This window comes from Mustela erminea, chromosome 10 (genome assembly GCF_009829155.1).
Source record: "Mustela erminea isolate mMusErm1 chromosome 10, mMusErm1.Pri, whole genome shotgun sequence".
Taxonomy (NCBI): Eukaryota; Metazoa; Chordata; class Mammalia; order Carnivora; family Mustelidae; genus Mustela; species Mustela erminea.
In genome coordinates this window covers 75306517-75325721 of record NC_045623.1, presented here as the reverse complement: position 1 = coordinate 75325721, position 19205 = coordinate 75306517, and the positions used below count along the sequence as shown (strand labels likewise).

The 19205-nt window shown below is 48.0% G+C and overlaps 1 protein-coding gene across 4 annotated transcripts in view; it reads left to right on the top strand.

The window, feature by feature from the left end:
• The first annotated feature begins 5714 nt into the window (after nucleotides 1-5714).
• The window catches only part of RNF220 (ring finger protein 220), a 217579-nt gene continuing 204088 nt past the window's right edge, over nucleotides 5715-19205 (top strand). For all 4 annotated transcript variants that reach the window (XM_032302016.1, XM_032302015.1, XM_032302014.1 and 1 more), the window contains exon 1: nucleotides 5715-6456. In XM_032302016.1, the coding sequence (XP_032157907.1) occupies nucleotides 5832-6456 (625 nt within the window). In that variant the 5' untranslated portion in view covers nucleotides 5715-5831. The remainder of the gene's footprint in view (nucleotides 6457-19205) is intronic.

The following is a 19205-nucleotide window of genomic DNA, read 5'->3' as shown; positions in this document are numbered from 1 at the left end:
AGTGAGGTGGACCGTTCTAAACGCAACCGGTAAACTCCCTGCTCCGCCCGGCTGGACCCGCCTGGCCTTAGAGCAGCCGGACCCGTGGGGGGTCTCCCGGGATTTTCGGGGTCGGGACTCTAGCCCCGTGGTTCTACGGAGCCGGGCGGGAGGACCGCCGTGTAGACAGCGGCGCGTGGCTCTTTTTATTTTAATCTTAGACCTGCCTTAAACTGAGTAACAATTTCTCTCCCTCCGACTTGAGAACAAAACTTTTCAGCGAGCACGCAGGTCGCTGCAGTCCTGCGGCCACCGCCACCGTGCTCGTCAGCCCCTGCGGAGCGACCTTCTCCGCCCGGGAGCCGGGCCCCGCCACCGCGCTCCCGAGCCTCCGGCCGGCCCCCCTCCCCAGCCCCGGGCTTTTCAGGGCTCGGCCTGGGCGTTTCGCCTTTGTGCTTTGTAAGGGAAAGCCTTTTCTTCCAGGGCACAACAAACTTGGGCGGAGAGCTTCCGTGTGGCCCCCCGGGCGAGGCCGCCCACGGTGGTGAGACCATCAGAGGGGATGCCGGGTCTGTCCTTTGCTCCACGAGCCCCTCCAAGAGCTCGAGGCCCAGGCGGTCCCCGGCCGGCGAGGGCGCGCGGGAGCCCCGAAGTAGCGGGGGCTCGGGCTGCCCGGAGGCAGAGGAAAAGCTCTCGTTTCCCGTTCGGAACGCACTGCTTTTTTGGGCCCTGGCCGCAGGTCCAGCGGAGGGCCAGGGCCCCGGCTCCGAGCCCGGCGCGCGTCGCACCGGGTGGGTGCATGGGGCGGGGGCGCTTGGTGTGGGGTTCAGCCCTGCCTGGCGTGGCCGGGCCGGGCCGTCCGGGGTCTGTGGCCTGCGCCTCCTCCCTGCCCCGCGAAGAGCAGGGAGGGAGGACTCGGGCGCGCTTTGCCCGCGATGCCCACCAGCCACGTCTCGCCTCCAGCCCCCGCTCCGGACTCGGCTTGAGGAGCAAAGTGGGGGGGGGAAGGAAAAATAAAGAGAAAAAAGGGCGGGCAGTGAGGAAGCGGCGGGTCAGACTGGAGGGAGCTGAGCGGCCAGGGATGCCCGGCCTCCTCCTCTGCCGGTCTCGGGGGGTTCTTGCCCCAAATGGAAAACGAGCCGAGGGGGGAAGGTAGAGCGTCGAGGAAGAGATGCGGGAGTCTTACGTTCCCATCCCTCCTGGCCCGCGGAAACCCGGCAAAAGTGGCGTGAGTTCGCTCGCTGCGATCCGGGGCGAGGTGGGGGAAGGCCGAGGACAGGGCGGCGCCGCCCCGCTGGTGACCGACCCGGGCCGGGGCCGGGCGCCCAGCGAGCGGGGACACACACCTGTTCTGCGAGGCTGCGTTGCGTGCGGCGGCCGGACGGCGTAGGCGCGAAAGGCAAAACTCTACCTCCCTCACCCCAGGCCCACAGTCCCGGAACCGGGAGGGCCCGGTTGCCCCGCGCCGGCCCGCATTTACGGGAGCGCCAGAATCCATGAGCCCGGTGGCTGCCCGCCGAAGCGGTGGCGCGCGGCGCGGAGACCCGGGTGACCCGCGGGGCGGGGTTGTTCAGCTGCACGAGGTCCCTGGACTTTGATCGAAGGCAGACTACCCCCAGTCCCTGCCCCGCGGGCCTTGCCCGGCTGTGGACCGGGGCTCCTCGCACTTGTCGGTTCTTGCCTGGCCGGCGCCCTGTTTCCCCCAAAGTTACAAGCAGCTGCTTTCGTGCAGAGGTTGTTGGGATCTAAAGTATTCTTTGTGCAATGGCAGCCGAGAGCTGGGGGAGACGTCAGGCCAAGGAGTGGTGGGCTCGGCGCTGCGTTGGCCCCAAGTTTTTGCAGGTTTCGCCTTCACCTCTTCTTCCTCCGTTTTCCCTAAAAGAGTTGGTTTTCCCGGGCTAAGACTCCTCCCGCCTGAATTTTGCACCCGCTTGGCTGAACTGGCAGCCCCGCAGCCCCGCACTCTTGGAGAGGCCGGGTTATTTCGGATTCGCACCCGTTGGCCACGCCGGGCCTGGGTCGGGGCCCAAATCTGGGACCGATACCCGGCCACGTCTGAATTGCAGGCGTTGGCCCCAACCTTTGGAATAGTGTTAAGCTTATGCTTCCTGAGCTCTTGCATATGGTGGTAAAATTTCTGTTAGAGCGGTGTTTCCAAATACCCCCTGGGCATTTGGTGTGCGGGAATTCTCTTCAAGCGAAGAAGTCTGTGAACTTAAAAAAAAAAAATTCTTTCCTGAGTTCTTCACAACCCCCCACTACCCTGGCCCCACTTCCCATTGTTCTTTGCTTTTTAAGTTGCCTGTTAATTTTTTAAAAGTTTATTTATGCAAAGGAAAAATATCGTTTAATTTGTTCTATTATTTTAATTCCTGGCTTTTGGAAACGATTCAGAGACCACAAAAATGTCACCTGTTGTAATAAGCAGAGGAGTGTTGTGTGTGCGTTTTAATTGCCCGCAGAGTCGTAGTTTGGTGGGCGTTCAGAGCCAGGGCTCGGGGAAAGAGGCTTTGCAGCTTTTCTTTGTGGCAGTCATTTGCAAGTGGGTTTGGCTCCTAGCGGCAACAGCAGCGCCGCTTCCTTCTACGCGGATCCCAGCGCGGGTCAGGAAGCCCAGACCCCGGACCGGGATGGTTAGAGGCTGGGGTGGGAGATCGCCCACTCTCTGAGACTTTCTTTCTGGCTTTCGGTTTTTCAATGCGAAAGTGGCTAGTTCGCGCCGGAGAGCGCAGAGCGCTGCGCATCAGCCCAGCTCCAGACATTTTCACGTTCCAAACGCCAGTTTCTTCGTTTCATTTGTCTTGGTTCTGGCATGTTTAGCCACGCAATTAGTAATCTCACTAATTATTCAGTTAGCTGGCGTTTTGTAATCACTTTAAACCAGGGTCGGGTGTGTGATTTAACAAACAAACAAACTCCCACACATACGGACCTGAACCAAACCCATCACGTCAAGGATTTGAAAATTTTAAAACTCAATATTTGCTGGTCCCCCCGTCCAACCTCACTGCCTGCCAGACAATTTATTTAGCTTCGTGGATTGATCCCTCCTCCTTGTTTAGTTAATTCAACAAAGACTTTTTGCAATCTGTTTGGAGTTTGTCTGATGCCGTGGAAAAGTAGCTGATGATTTATTTGGTTGCTTTTCGATTTCTGTCTTCAGCCCTTCTTTCTCCTCCTTTCAGCGGGGATGTCAGCTGTTATTACTTCCTATTGATCCCTTTGCAAAGTGAGAAGTGAACTAAAATTAATGTCAATTCCACTGCTCGGATCAATAGCTGGAGTTATTTTAATCTGGATTTGCACGAAGTGCTAAATTAAAAAAAATCAGCATAGAGGCAGAAAAGTAACAGTTACTTACTTTCCCTTTGCCTGGTTCTTTACAGTCACCCAAATGCTCCATCAAGCTGATTATCTTACAATCCATATTTTTTTAATTAAGAGGGTCAGTTAGTTTTCTTATTTTGGGTTCTGTGTTTAAACCCATGACATTTTGACATTGGGAGTGTATTAACTATAGATTTTCATAATGACTGTGGTCTGCTGAAGCCCCATCTATACAAGTTGTTAATGTGAGGAGGGGGTAAGAAAGAAAAGGAAAAAGAAAAAACACACACACACACACACACACACACACCCTCCCCCCACAGAGACCAACGCCCACACAGTAGAGTAAAAGAGATGTGGCCTGGAAAAATATTGTTGATTTATTTTCAGTATAATGAAGTTTCAAATGAATAACCAGGTTTGAGTGATTCACCGTGTTCTGTTGGAGTGTCCGGTGCTGTCGCCAGATTGCTAATTTATGAAACTCATTTAACATAATGAGGTGATCCAGGAAGTAAAAATAGAAAGTGAATTCTCTGGGCAATTGGTTATTTGGGGGGAAAACATTCCACCCTTCACCCCCCACCTGCGGTGTATTATGTTTGTCCTTTTCTCCTGCTTACCTCATGTGATATTGCTTGTTGAGAGACAAGTAGTTAGTTATTTCTGTTATGAAGAGCTGCTCAGAACCCTTGGAACAGCCCTAGACCCACTTTTAGAGCATCCATGTTGTGTGACCATTAATCTGACTTGGAAACAGCCAAGAACAGGATTTCCAGACCAGGCTTGTCAGGCTAACTGGCTGTCCTTGGCAGATCATTCCCTGAGCTGCTATAACTTGACAGGAAAGTTATTTAAAATTTGGAAGAGAGAAAAATCCGTTAATGTGAGATACATAATCTGGTAATTTAGCAATGATGTCTATAAGGAGAGATGCCAAATGAGGAAGCAGTCTGATGGTGTGCACTCATCTTCCCAATTAATAACAGTCATTGACACGTCTGCTACAGGATGAGAAAAGGAAATACTCTCTTTGCACTGCATTAAGCCAAGGGGATTCATCTACAGTTTAACTGAGGCTTCTCTAGTTGAGGGAATATCAAAGATACTCCATTATCTAGGTGTTTTGTGTTTTTTTTTTCCCCTAAAAGGAGGGGTAAATTCTTATTTGAGCTATGACTCTCAATTTAAAGGTGATAATTTGTAGCAGATGGTGATTTTTGGTTACACTTTGAGTTTCATTAAGTTTCTGTCTAGTGTATATTTTTGAAGCTAATAAATTCTAGTGTTCATCTTATGTTATCCTGACTTTTGATACATAGCCCTTCTCTCACTCCCCCAACCCCCTACTCAAAATAAATTTTGAAATGGAATCAGTGACTATGGAGATGTACAACCTAAATTTAAAAAGGAAATTGAAGGAAGTCTCTCCGAACTCCAGATTTTTCCATGGGCCTTTATCAGACAACAACTGTGACCAGGCCAATAAGCAGAGCAAAATAAGTCAGAAATTTTGTTAACATTTTGCTCCAAATGTTAATGGCAAATTCAAGGCTGTTTACAAATCTACTTAAGAGCGAGTGCATTAGTAACTAAAATTACCGATCCATTCTTTGCTGCCCCTGGAAGACAGCCGCTTCTAGAGAACATATGCCAAAGGCACCCATTATGGTGTTAAATATTGTCAGAGATGCCAGGCATTTTACTGATGAAGGTTTTGTTCCTTCTCAGAAAAGAGAAAACCTGTATGATTAGAGAGGGGTGTGCATCAAAAATAACATTGCACTTCTTTCTGGAAACAGCTTTAAATGATACATGAAGATATGTGTTGATGTATGTGCCAATGTGTGTGATTTATCCACACGTACAATTCGTACCGACTAGCATGTACAGATGGTCTAGATGTGCTTGATTTAGGAATTTTTCAGCACCAGGGCGTTGTCAGGGGAGATGAAGAGAGAATGTGTTTGTGGGGGGTCACCTAGGTAGAACCTCGCCTCTGTTTGAACATCAGGCCTGCCATGAGCGGTGTGTGCAGGTGCAAACCCTTTAAAATATAGACCCCACCTAATCTACTGGATGCCTTGGCCTTCCAAAGCTCATTTGCTCAGGGAATATTGTATTTGGAGGTTTTATGATTTTTTTTTCCTTTGCTGGGCTCAGGCGCATTTCACCCGGAACGTGTAGGGACCAAAGTCAGCTACGCGTACATCACAGTAAGTTGTCTATTGATTTTCCTGAATGAAAATGGTCTGATGCTGCTGCCCACTGGCTCCTAAAGCCTCTGGTGTCTCTTGCCCGAGCATCTGTAAGCCAGAAGGATGGTGTTTCGATCACTTGGGGTTTCCCTTTTTTTCCTCCCCCTGACCTTCCTCCCCCCTCTTTTCTTCTCTTTGCTGTTTCCACAGGTCTTAGAAGGGGATGATTCCCCAGTAATATTCCCTGCCCTGATCCAAGGTGCCACTCGGCCTCCCTCCCAGGGAAGACTGCTTCTTGTGTGACACCAGCCACAGAAAGAGACTCCGATGGACTTACACCGGGCAGCCTTCAAGATGGAGAACTCATCCTACCTCCCCAACCCGCTGGCATCCCCAGCACTGATGGTCCTGGCGTCCACGGCTGAGGCCAGCCGCGATGCTTCCATCCCTTGTCAGCAGCCACGACCCTTTGGTGTACCTGTCTCAGTAGACAAGGACGTGCATATTCCCTTCACCAACGGTTCCTACACCTTTGCCTCTATGTACCATCGGCAAGGTGGGGTGCCCGGCACTTTTGCCAATCGTGATTTTCCCCCTTCTTTACTGCACCTCCACCCTCAGTTTGCTCCCCCAAATCTAGATTGCACCCCAATCAGTATGCTGAATCATAGTGGAGTGGGGGCTTTCCGTCCCTTCGCTTCCACTGAGGACCGCGAGAGTTACCAGTCAGCCTTTACGCCGGCCAAGCGACTTAAGAACTGCCATGACACAGAGTCTCCCCACTTGCGCTTCTCAGATGCAGATGGCAAGGAATATGACTTTGGGACACAGCTGCCATCTAGCTCCCCCGGTTCACTTAAGGTTGATGATACTGGGAAGAAGATTTTTGCTGTCTCTGGCCTCATTTCGGATCGGGAAGCCTCTTCTAGCCCAGAGGATCGGAATGACAGATGTAAGTACTTTGGTGCAAGCCTTCCCTATCCCCAGCAAGCCCTGCCTCACAGTAGTGTTCAACAGGTCGGTGGCAGTTTTCATGCTCCGAGGAATAGGGAGGGCTGGCTCCTTCCCACTCAGTGGCTGCAGAGTGCTAACATTTACTTGGCTAATGTCGATGAGCATTGACAGTTCCGGGAGGACATGTTTTCCTGATGGTAGCCAGAGGCAAGTTGGCCTCCAAGCTGCCTCTCCCCAGGGCATGATTGACTTATTCTCTGGGGGCTCAGTCTGGAATGAAGAGGGGTGCCATATGTATACGGGAGCAAATGTCATTTTATTAGAAAGCATAGGTTCCTAGGATATTTGGGGGGCCTGAAGAAACTTGTCCATCCCTCCTCTCTTTGCTGTCCTCATTATATTTCTCTGATCTTGACATTATTTTTTAGCTTTTCCATTGTATCATATCCAGTGGACTCCACGTGATTTTATTTTCCCAACTCTCAGCCCTTGTCCACATCAGGCTATTTTTTCAGAGAAGGACAAAGGTGTCGTCAATCACCATAAAGCATTTCAAACAGCTGTGTTTTCCTTGCGATCGCAAGGCTAGAAAGCCGACTTCTCTTGGGATTTAACAGGTTTGCTGGATGCTTATCCTGGGGCTCACTTTTAGGACTAGACACGGTTGACCTGTGTGACTATTCCATATTTGATGTTCACAACTATTATTAATTTCTGCTTATGGAACAGCTTTCTTGTGTTCTCCCAGTGCCTCGTTGAGCTTTGGTGACCCTTGCTAATAGTTGGAACCAAGCTTTTATTTGGAACTTGTAGACCAGGAGTGCTGAACCCTGCAATCTTCTCCTCTAATAGAATCAGAGAATAATTGTGTTCTGACGTTTTGGGGCTGTGGGTAGGCAGAGCAGTTTTCTTCAAGCCTGGTGAGAATTTATGAACTGAGGGCGTTTTTCCACCCAACCCTTTGTTCTAAGATTTGCTTCATTTTATTTTCTTAAGAAAACTACGTCTGAGGTTTGCTTTCCCCTTTCTTTTTTTTTTGTGCTCCTGTCCTCTCCATAACCACCAACACGAATACCATTTTTTTTTCTCTTCTCTTTATGATGCCGAGGAGAGTAATAGAGACATTGCAGCTCTCTCCCCTGTCGGCACTGCTTCCTCAGGCTGTCTCCTTGAATTAGGCACTGTGTTAACTTTCCTGCGCTAAAAGGCATCTGCCTAAACCCAGCGTACCTTTTCAATAAAAGTCATCATAAAATCAACCTGCCTTGTAAATCCATCGCTCTTTGGTTTTGAAATATGTTGCAAGTGTGTCTTTTATGTCAGCGTCTGTAAGCCCAAGACCTCCCCACTTCAGGGAGAAGCTGCTAGCACAAGTGCCCATGTGTTCTCTCACTTCGCTTGGGCCCCTCTTCCGTCATCTCCCCTTGTGGACAGCTGATGCATGCTTTACCATCCTGCTCTCCCAGTATACCTGCAGGACATGCTGGCGTCTTGTGGGTCTGTTGTGTTTTACTTCAGTGCAGTTTTCATTTGTCAGTGGGCAAGCCATCAAGGCCAGCTGTCATCTGACCTCTGGCTAAAGCTGGCCTGGGTGGTTCTGCCCCCCTTTTTGCTCCAAATACAAGTCGAAGATGAAATCCTCTCAAACCTAATGTGCCGCCAAGTAACATCTGGAGATCAAGATTCCTTTCTTCTCTCCCAGCAGATCTGGCTGGTCTCTGTTTTTCTCTCTTTTTAGCCCAAACCTGTGTCAGACCCCCAGAGCAGGAGGAAGCTTGTTAGTCAAGTCAGAACTCATAGATGTGGCTATCCATTCCCTCTCCGAGTGTCAAAGCCATAACTCTTCTGTTTGCCTGGTTTGCATTGTGTGGTGGTGCCGTTCCCCATGGAGATGGCTCCCTCACACAGGAATACGCCTGGGTGGAGAAAAATTAAATGAGTCTATCTCCCAAAGTGAAATGGAATTCTGACCTTGAAATTAATGAGATTCTGATCAGAAGGGTGAGGAAACTTCTTTATTTCAAATTGTAGTGCTGCCGAAATGGGAACCCTTTCCCCTTTTATTTGCTTAAAATATTCTTTCTTTCGAGAGTACTTTGTCTTCTCTTTTTTCTCTTACACAAACATAAAACCTATAGGGGTGTCTATGAGCATAGGATGTTTGCACACCCACAGTATTACCTAGAGTTGCATTAGTGACTAATCTTTAACAAGAAACAAAGGTACCAAGTGAAGAGGAGCCTCTTAGCCTGTGATAGCCCTGGGTCTGGGTTCCTTCCTCCTTTTCTTTCCTTAGGGGGCAGAGCAGCCTTCGAAGGATCATACTGGGGAGCGTTTGTGCTTTTGATTTTGAGTTTTTGGAAGGCGGGAGAAACATTTTTCTGTAGGGAAGGGTTGAAGAGGCACTGTGACAAAGTCGGCAGCAGCTTTCTTGGCTCCTGTCATATGCCGACGTGTGTCGGAATATTTATGGTCTGTTTTATGTAAATACATATTTAAGGGCCGTTAGAAGGCCTGATTATTCCCACTAGATGCCTTTCAGGTCCTCCCTACAGAACCGTTTTGAAATAAGTAATATTTCTCAGATAATCGAGTGACAGTGTACAAGACTGCTTCCAAAGGGAGAGCTTAAGGGGCAGCTGGGGCAGTGAGGGGGGATGGGAGGCCAGAAGAGAGAGGATAGAAAGTGTTCCAAAGAGCAAAGTAATAGGATGCAGTGACTTTTGGTCAGATTGCCAAAATTAACCAGGTATATTCTAGTTTTTTATTCTTAAAATTTAGAGTTAATTTCTGATGTGGTTGACTTATTCTTCAGTTCTCTTCTCATAAATAATTTTTTCTCATAAAATGTTAAAAAAGTCTTAATTAAATACAACAGTAAAACTTCTAAATAGGCACTTAGCTTTAGGGGTTTTTTTCGGGGGTGGGAGCTGAGCATGGGTGTGTGTGTGAGTGTGTGTGTCCTTAAAGTAGAAGTTTTATGATTGAGTTTTAGGTCAATGAAAAAATCAGTTTTACAATGGAAACACTGACAGTTTTTACTGTCGCAACCACCCCCCTGCTCACACACTGCATCCATATGCAGATATGTTCACATGTGAGCCCGTTTGAAAGAGGGGCCTGCAGACATGGTGTAACGCACACGTGTTCTTTCCTTAAATCTGGGTGCCGATACGCAGGCTTCCTTTTGCAATTAAATATGCATTTTTGTAGACCTAAATTGTAGCTATTTGGGTAAAGTGTTGTCTCTCCTAGTAGATGATTGCTGGTTTGCTTCCCTGTTCACCTACCTGGCATCACAGGTGATTTGTGAGGTAGGTGTTGGGTTCTATGGAAAAAAGAAGCCTTGACTCGGCAGGACTGACTTATTTGCCCTGGAGAAAGGGAGAAGTGTTTTGCGAGAAGCCGTTCATGGAGGATGCGTAATTCCCCAGGAAGGGAACTGAGGTAACTCCTGTTTATTGTCACTCCCTGAACCAGTCTCCAAGGCTTCTTGTCCAGGGAAATGATGCTAAAATTTATGGACCAATTACGAAGAGTCCACGTGTGTCTTACATATGAAGTGTCTTCAGATATGTTTCCCAGGGCTTTTAAAATAAACATTTCCTCATTAAGGAAACTTTACAACAAAAGGGAAGATAAGTATTGTCTGCTGCCTTGTGCTAGAATCTATACATTTATTAGCCCCTTAGCGCCCTGGCTCTTACCATGTGCATTTCCTTGTTGTGCTCTGTTGGCCACCCCTGTGCCCAGATTCCTGCCTGGGTGACGCAGGTGTTTTCGTGTTTTGGGGTGGTGGTGGGGGGAACCAGCCTGCCAGTCATTCTACTCCGTCAGCCCAAATTGGAGTTGGCTAGTATGCAGGCTCACCAGAGGGCTGAGAGGAACCAGAACTGTCCCAGTTGGAGCAATGACTGGCCCAGGCTTCTGATTCACCTCAGGGACGAGCACTGGGCATTGACCCTGCAGTGGCCCTGTTTCCTTGGCCCTTCCCTGTGTCAGGCTGATTCACAGGGAGGCAGGAAATCGGATGGCTTACAGCAGTTCCTGGATGTTCTATTTTGCTCTCATCTTTGATGTATTTGAAAAGTCTTTCTTGAGCCCTGAGTAGGAGATGGTATTTGTACCCGGAGAATGTGTCATGTATCATCGAAGACCCTGTGTCTTAACAGATCAGCTGAGCCCACATACGCCCAAGGACAGTCTGGAATGAGGAGTCCTGGCTACATCATGAGGGTGATATTAAGGGGGATTCTTCCCAAGGGCCCTGGGACTGGAGTGGCCAGGGATCCTAACCTGGGGTTTTAGGAGAATTGCTCTCATGGGGGAAGATGTTTGGGATAGTTGTCAGGTCCCCAGGCTCAACTTCTGGATTGTAGCTGGAGCAGATGACCGCAGTGGAAGGGCCAGCAGATCGCCAGGGGAGACGGGTCAGATGGCTCCTTCCATACCCACTGCCCACACCTAGCCCAGTTATCCCCCAGCTGCTCCCCGATTTCTCCGGCAGCCCCTTTTCTCCTCTCTCCAGGGGTGGAGGGCAAGAACTCCTGTAATGTGTGGTTGTTTCTGGTTGTTCACTCCCAGCACAGTCATGGAGACTCCTTTTCATGCTGCCGGGTTTAATTGTCTTGTTGGGATAAAGAAATGTTTGCACAGCTAAAGTGGGGCCGGGCTGGACGGGAGCAGTCCCTGATGGCTGCAGAGCCATCTGGCCTGGCTTGGCTTGGCTCAGCGCGCCGCTCGCCCGCCGCCCGCCCGGCGGCTGGGCTCGCTCCCGCTCTCGCTCTCTTCCCCCGTCCTCGCTCCACGCCGCGCCGCTCTGGTCGGCGGCTGCCTCCTCGCGCGGCCGGAATGCCTAATCACCATGGTGAGAAAACGGACACCGCAGCCGTCCTCCCTCCTCGCCTCGCGCCCTCCCTCCCATCAATTGTCATGCAGAAGTGATCCGGGCTGCCGTTTCCTCGCGGCCGCCAGCCAGCCCCTCGCCGCTCCCGGCAGAAGGGTGGCTGGTAATTGATCGTTTGGGGGAGGGGGCGCGGAGAGACGCGAGGCCCGGCCAGGGGAAGGAAGGACCACAGAGCGGGCACCGTTGGCCTCCTTGGAAAGGACCCCCCTGGGAAAGGACCCCCCAGCCTCCGCCACCGAGATGGCTTTCAAGTGGTTTCAGAAATGTTGGCGACCTCGCCGTCGCTCGGCTGGACTCGGAGGCTGCGGGAGAACTCCGGTCGCTGCTGCCCCAGGGCCGGGCGAGACCCGCGCCGACGCCGCCGACGCCGCCGCCGCCGCCGTCCTCTGCGGCCGGGACCCGCGGGCCGGCCTGGTCCCCCACCCCCGCCCCGCCCCGCCCTCCACGTACCGCGGCCCCAGGTCGCACTAGGAACCGAGCCCTGGGTCGGTTTCCTGTGCTGTCGTCTCAGCCGCAGAGGGAGTGTGGGGACGGGGTGAGGACAAGGGAGTGAGTGTGACTCCCCGGGGGGGGGGGGGTACGCCCACGCGGGGGGTCGGGCTGATGGGGGACGGGGCGGGAGGTGCAGGTGAGCGCGTGGCTGCCTGAGGAGGCGAGGGGACCCCGCGCGGGCGGCCAGCGCGCGGCGAGGGGGTGGGGGGGGGCGAGGGGAGGGAGGAGGGCGTGGGGGAGGGCGCGGGGGCGCGTCCAGGAGGACGGACGTGTGTACACGCGCATCTGGTGCTAGCATTTCCCTCGGCAGCCGAGGACTTTGAGGTTTCTCCTGTAGATTCGAAACGTTTCCCCGTCTCGCTTTTTAAATTTGTAAAACGTTCCAGGGAATGTTTCCCAAGTCCTGGGGTTCGTGAATCTGCAGGATGGCTGGTTTTCGGGCGAGGCGAGTCTCGGTCGCCGTGGACCGTCTGAGGCTCTCAGCCAGCACAGCGGGGCTTGTTAAAGTCCGGGCAATTTCTGGAACTCTTCCCACGGGAAGTTTTCCGGGGCTGCCTTCCGGTCAGCGGCCCCAGGTTGATTATTTGGTGGCCCTTTTTTGTGTGAAAACAAAAAACACACATTGTATCCTAATAACAAAAGTTGCTCTCCGTCCCCATCCCCTTTCCTCATTAGGCAGAAGAGGAAACTGAAAAAATAGAATTATATTTTTATATTAGTTTTTCTTATTTTTAACCCTTGTTAGCTACATCCATCTGGTTAATAAATATTAGCACACATTGAAATGTATTATTTGTAAATACTCGGCAGCTGGAGTGACAATACATTTAATAGAGTTATATATTCATAATGGTTTTTCATTTTTTTAAGTCTTATTAACCACGTCCATCTGGTCAATAAATATCAGCGTCCATGTTGGAATGTACTCTTTATAAATACTTGGGATTTGGAGTGATGATACATTTTAAGTGTAAAACCCACACAATTGTAACACCAAAATTACAGTAATCTTTGGATTTGAATATTCTCTTCCAACAGTTTAACAGCATTTCCCAGTGCCATTTCCCCCCCTAACGACAGATGAACTGCAGACTTGAGGATAACTTATTGCCCTATAGCAGCTAAAATGCCTTCACGTTTAAAAAATACCATTTAAATTGTGACGTTTGTGGCTGAATAGAAACTGCAAGTCTGTGCTGTGGGTGGGAATTTGTAAATATCTCTTTCTTTGGGCAAGGAGGAGAATTTTCTGCAAAAGAACTTTCACTTATTTAGTCTCTCTCTTAGGCCTTTTCCAGGAAAAGATCCTGATTTGGGACTATGGGTTTAGGCCTGGAGAAATGATAGGCTGTGGTATGAATAAGTAAACCTGTCAGATGCTGAGTAAACAGGAGGAATTCATTCCCTTCCATTTTTTACCCAATGGGTTAGGTTTTTCTATAATCTTAAGCACAGTTTAGTTTTAGTACTAAAAAAATTTGCAGGGACATTGGTGCCAATCCCATCAAAAGGTTCAGTGTTAGTTGAGTATTGAATAAATTAACGGTGGTGATTATAACCAAATTTTTCTCCCAAGTTTTCATCTGTTTGCCACTCTTTGGCATTGCACTGAGTAATATCTATTAGACTATTCTATCCCAAAGGTGTAGAGGTTGGAGGGAAGAAAAGAAGAATTTATTTACGCCTTGAGGCTTAATAATGACAAAAGTAGGTAGGAAGTTTTTCAAGAGATATGTGAAATTGCCTTTCTCAGCTATAAATGTATTGATTATTTGGGGTACCAAAAGAATACTTCCTAGCTTAAAAAATAATTCAAAATTTGCTTTTCTCACCTAACACTCTAGGAACCTAAGATCAGAGGCTATCCCTTTCCCAAATGCTTTCTCACAGCATTACATCCCCTATCATGGTGTCCACAAATGCTGATCTGCTTTTGATGTGTATTTTAAAAAAAACAAGTTCCTACCCAGGTCCTGGGTGAAGCTGGAAACAGACAAGTGATGTGGAGGTTTTGTAGACACACATAACCATCTGGCCATTCAGACATTTGACCGTCAATCTTCCCTGTGGAATGTGTTCTGATTGAAGATGACCTAGAGGAAATGAAAGTTGTGTTTTTGGGGGGAAGACATGGAGCTGCATCCAGCACATTCTGTTCAGCAGACGCGGAGCTGCAGGAAAGTCTAGAGCTGTATGTGTAAGGAAGGGACCTTTTGGTACAGTCTCATGAGAAATCAAGCCCAGTAAGCCTGAGTGTGACTCACCAGATGAGGGTTGTCTTTTTCCACTGAAATTCATTTGCAGGCTGAGACTTATGGCTTTGCATCCATCTTAGAGCAGCAGACAGTGCGAAAGCTGTAGGGAGGGGGCAAGGGCCAGTCCTGGACAGATCTTTGCTTTATTTTCAGGTGTATGACTCCCCTTTAGGTGCCAGCTAATCCTAGAGTGCTCTCATTTGGTCTTTGCTTTTTGGAGTGTGACTTACACCAAGTCAGAGTGGCCTAGCAGAATAAATACCTGTGAGAGGAATAAATGTTGCATTTACCCTTTTGGAGCCTCAACTTGAAAATGTTTTAGATCAAAGGTAGGAAGACAGTATAACACAGTAGTTAGGAGGGTAGCCTCTGGAGTAAGATCCTGACCCTCTAACTTACTTACTCAGTGATCTTAGGCAAATTACCTGACCTTTCTGGGCCTCGGTATTCTCACCTGTAAAATGGGAATTATACAACTTAAAGAGCTGTTGTGAAGGACTGAATGAGATTAAACACACAGCTAATGCTTGGAACAGTACCTCAGACATACTAAGCATTCAATACCTAATGACTTATTTCAAGGATAATCTGGTGGTATAATCTTCATGGTTAGAAGCACTGATGTAGCCAAACACAGGGTCATTAACAACTGGCATGTATGTAGGATCCTTTCACACATTCGTGCCTTATGGCAATATGGAAAAAGGAGAGAGAAAGTCTCAGAGCCCTTTTCTAAAATACCCAGCTGCTTCACCTCCCTTCATTATTACCCATTCACCATGATTAGCCCCGGTGGCCCTCTGACCTCTTTCTCCCTTCATTTTATTTAGAAGCAAGGCAATATTAGAGTTAAAGAAACCCAGTCTGAGTCAGGAAGCGACTTGACCAGGGTTAGTTAGTTATCAAGGCAGTGGCCCAGGTCAGAGAAGCCAGATTTCATCATATTTTCTTATTCTGGAACTTTGTATTATCAGATATCATTTGAAACAAATGGACCATTAGAATTTGTTTGTGGTAGAGATTTGAGCTATATGTAATCAGATTTTCTGTAATGGTATTTGACTAGTATTAGAATGCAAAGCCCCAGAGTTTCTAGTATGTCCCTAGATTTTAAGTTATACAGGCACTTTTACCCTCTTGCCTATGTGAGAGAAATCTGTGAACCTTCCCCCATCTGTGTGTGTCACAGTCCCACAGCATGATGGATTGTCTCTGCTTGGGGGAGGCTTAGGACGGGGCTTGAAGGGGGCTTGTAGGTCAGGAGAGAAATACAGCAGCAGGACTGAGCTGGGGGAGCTGCTGGGGCGGGATTAGCAGGGGAAGGGGAGGGAAGGGTTGGGCGGGCATAGGCCTCTTCCATGGTGTCTGTGTGCATTTTCCTAGGAGTAAAAGAGGGCTGTCCATTACCCTGAGTGCACAAATAAACTCAGTGTTTTCTTCTTTGTAGAAAGAAAGCCCCATGGGGCTTGGGAATATCAGAGAATGATTCTGCACATCAGTGGGAGAGGTGGAGAGTAGGGGGATGGGAGTGGGCAAGACTGACCTGCCTCAGGACCTTGGATTTGAGTCTGTTATTTAAATATAGTGGCTTAGATTTGAAAAGTCTCCTGTTCACATACATATGTAGCAGAAATAGCCATTGGCGGCCAATTGAGGCCGACACCTCAATCCTTGTCAGGTCCTTCATGGCTCTGTTGCAGAGAAGGGGTTCAGGTCCTTGTTGGTGGTGAAGAGCACCCACTTCTCCTCTCACGCTACCCCCAGTCCTTAGGTAGGAAGGGAAAAGCTCAACCATTCTTAATTTTGAGTTGTTAAAGAAGGGGGGAAAGTCTGAGATTTAGGTCCCAATGCCAAAGTCAAGGGAAGGGAGGAATTCCAGAAAAGAGAAGAGTTGCACCCAAGAGGTGGATAGGAAGGTGAAGGCAGTAGTGCGTGCTGGGGTAAAGAATCAGCGGGGACTGCAGTTAGAGCCTAGGCTTTGCCTTCCTTCCTGAGCAGTAAAATTAAAAAAAAAAAAAAAAAATCCTTAGAACAACAAAAGTCTGGACGCATGGGCTTCCTTCCTGACAGGCCAACCTGGTGGGGCTTCATTCAGCCTGAGCAACAGTCAAGGCTGATTTACTGGTAAGAGATCCCAGACAGACGTTTGGGCTTAACCCTTTCCCAACTGTAGCAATGCCTCATTGCCAGAGCTGCCCTCTTCTTCCAACCTCCCACCACAGTGTGAGTAGCTTCTTACCGTCACTTGTTTTTTATTTAAAGAGGGTCCTTGCTGCTGAAGGGCCTGATACCCTCTTCATGAGAAAGCTGGGTCTAGGAGAAGTTGGGTGACTTGAAAGAGAGATCTTACCATCAAGTCTGTGACAGGGCTGGCCTTGTGGCTTACGGCTGATTTAACTCTCAGGCTCTTAGTGATATTATATTGACTTTGGAGCATTATATTTATCCTTTGGTCGTGGAAGTGCCTCCTGGAGTCAGTATTGGGGTGATCCTGTGAGCCTCAGCTCTGCCTCCATACTGTGCTGGCCCCACAGAAGGAACACTGCTGCTTATTTTAGGTGTTTATTGGTGTATTATGGATAAAACTGGCAGAGTACATGAGGCATGATTCAGTTTCCATCTTGCTAATATGATGCACTCATTAATTCATGTAATTATTCAATCAGTATTTACTACGTACCTGCATTGTTCCAGGCATTATGCTAAGCGCTGGGAATACAATGATGAGCAAGGCAGATTATATACAGTCCCTGCCTTACTGTAGCTTAAAGTTTAGCAAGCAATTGCCGGATGTTGTGAAAAGTACAATAGGGGAAGTATAAAATGCCACGGGATTAGAAGCTGGAGCACCTAATCTTGTCTGTGAATGTGGATAACTTTCTGGAGCGAGTGACCTTTAAGCTGATATCTGGACATCAAGAAGGAATTACTTTATTCAAAGGGGCTAGGTGGGGCAGTTTGCCTTTATGGACAAAGTATAGCATCTGAGAGTGGAAGAAAGAACTCCAGAGTTGCCAAGGACTGCTTATGATAAAGCAAAAATAGAATTTCTGTCTGCCAGGACCTGAGGCATGACCTTGGATCTCTATAGTACTTCATCCCATAGGCAGGTGTTCCTGAGAACATTCCTTTAATGCTTATATACTTCTGAAGCCGAACATCATATAGGGTCTTGTTTTTAAAGTAACTTTCTCTTGTTTTGTCTGTTTTGTTGAAGTATAGTTAACATGGAGTAGTAGAGGGAGGAGATAACTAACATAGAGTAGTAGAAACATTGGTTTCAGGCATACAGTATAATGATCCAGCAATTCTGTACATTACTCAGTGCTCATCAAGATAAGTGTCCTTTTAATCCCCTTCACTTGTTCCATCCATCCCCCCACTCTCCTCCCCTCTGGCAGCCACTAGTTTATTCTCTGTATTTAAGAGTCTGTTTGGGGTGCCTGGGTGGCTCAGTTGGTTAAGCAACTGCCTTTGGCTCAGGTCATGATCCTGGAGTCCTGGGATGGAGTCCCACATTGGGCTCCCTGCTCAGCAGGGAGTCTGCTTCTCCTTCTGACCTCTCCTTTCTCATGCTCTCTCTCAAATAAATAAGAAAAATCTTTTTTTAAAAGATTTTATTTATTTATTTGACAGAGATCACAAGTAGGCAGAGAGGCAGGCAGAGAGAGGAAGGGAAGCAGGCTCCCTGCTGAGCAGAGAGCCTGATGCGGATGCAGGGCTTAATCCTAGGACCCTGGGATCATGACCTGAACCGAAGACAGAGGCTTTAACCCACTGAGCCATCCAGGTGCCCCAAATTAAAAAAAAAAAAATCTTAAAAAAAAAAAAAGGAGTCTTTTTTTCTCTCTTTTTTTCCTTTGTTTTGTTTCTTGAACTCCACATATGAGTGGACTGACTTAACATTATACCCTCTAGGTCCCTCCATGTTGCTGCACATGGCAAGATCTCATTCTTTTTTATGGCTGAGTTATATTCCATTGTGTATATATGTAGCCACATCTTCTTTGTCCATACATCTAGGATGGACACTTGGGCTGCTTCCATATCTTGGCTATTGTAAATAATGGTGCAATAAACATAGGGGTGCATATATCTGTTTGAACTAGTGTTTTCATTTTTGGGGGGTAAATACCCACTATTGAAATTCCTGGATCCTACAGTAATTCTAGTTTTAATTTTTTGAGAATACTCTATACTGTTTTCCACGGTGGCTGTGCCAATTCATATTCCTACCAGCCCTGCACTTTTCCTCCACATCGTTGCCAACACTTGTTACTTTCTGTGGTTTTGATTGTAGCCTTTTGACAGGTGTAAGGTAGTATCTCACTGTGGTTTTGATTTGCATTACCCTGATGATTAGTGTTGAGAATCTTATCATGTGTCCGTTGGCCATCTGTATGTCATCTTTGGAAAAAGTCTGTTTGGGTGCTTTGCCCATTTTTAATTGGATTATTTGTGGTTTTGTATTGAGTTGTATAAATTCTTGACATATTTTGGATATTAACCCCTTATCAGATACATCACTTGCATGTATCTTCTCCCATTCAGTAGGTTGCCATTTTTTCGTTTTCCTTCAGTATTAAAAAACAAAACAAAAGTAACTTTCTAAAGATAAGTCACTATAAAATACTTTGTAATGACATATGATATCATAAGACCTCTGAATACCCAGAACCATGCTTGATACAAAGTACTCAGGAAATATTTGTTGAATATGGAAGACCATTACCCTTGAGGATGTTTCGGGGGCTAGATCAAGGGCTCTGGTCTTTTTACTCAAGTTGATGCTCAGCTGTATACTCTCCTTGCATAGATCCGATAAGCCTGAAGGTCTAAAGTCCTCCCTGACCGTTAAACTAAGCCACACAGCACCCAGGATTCTTGGCAGGATTTCTTGGCAAAGTTTCCTATGGGAGGTGCTTTGTTCAGGCGTGACTTTCATGAGGGAGGTTAGGCATGTAGTGCCAAGACTATTGAAGAAGGAAAAAAAGAAAGCAAGGCAAACCGTTGTTCCAGGCTGGCACACGTAGGCATACTAAAAACAGTTCCCTCCAGCCAGGGCCTCGGTTCTCTGCCATCCCTGTCGTGGTT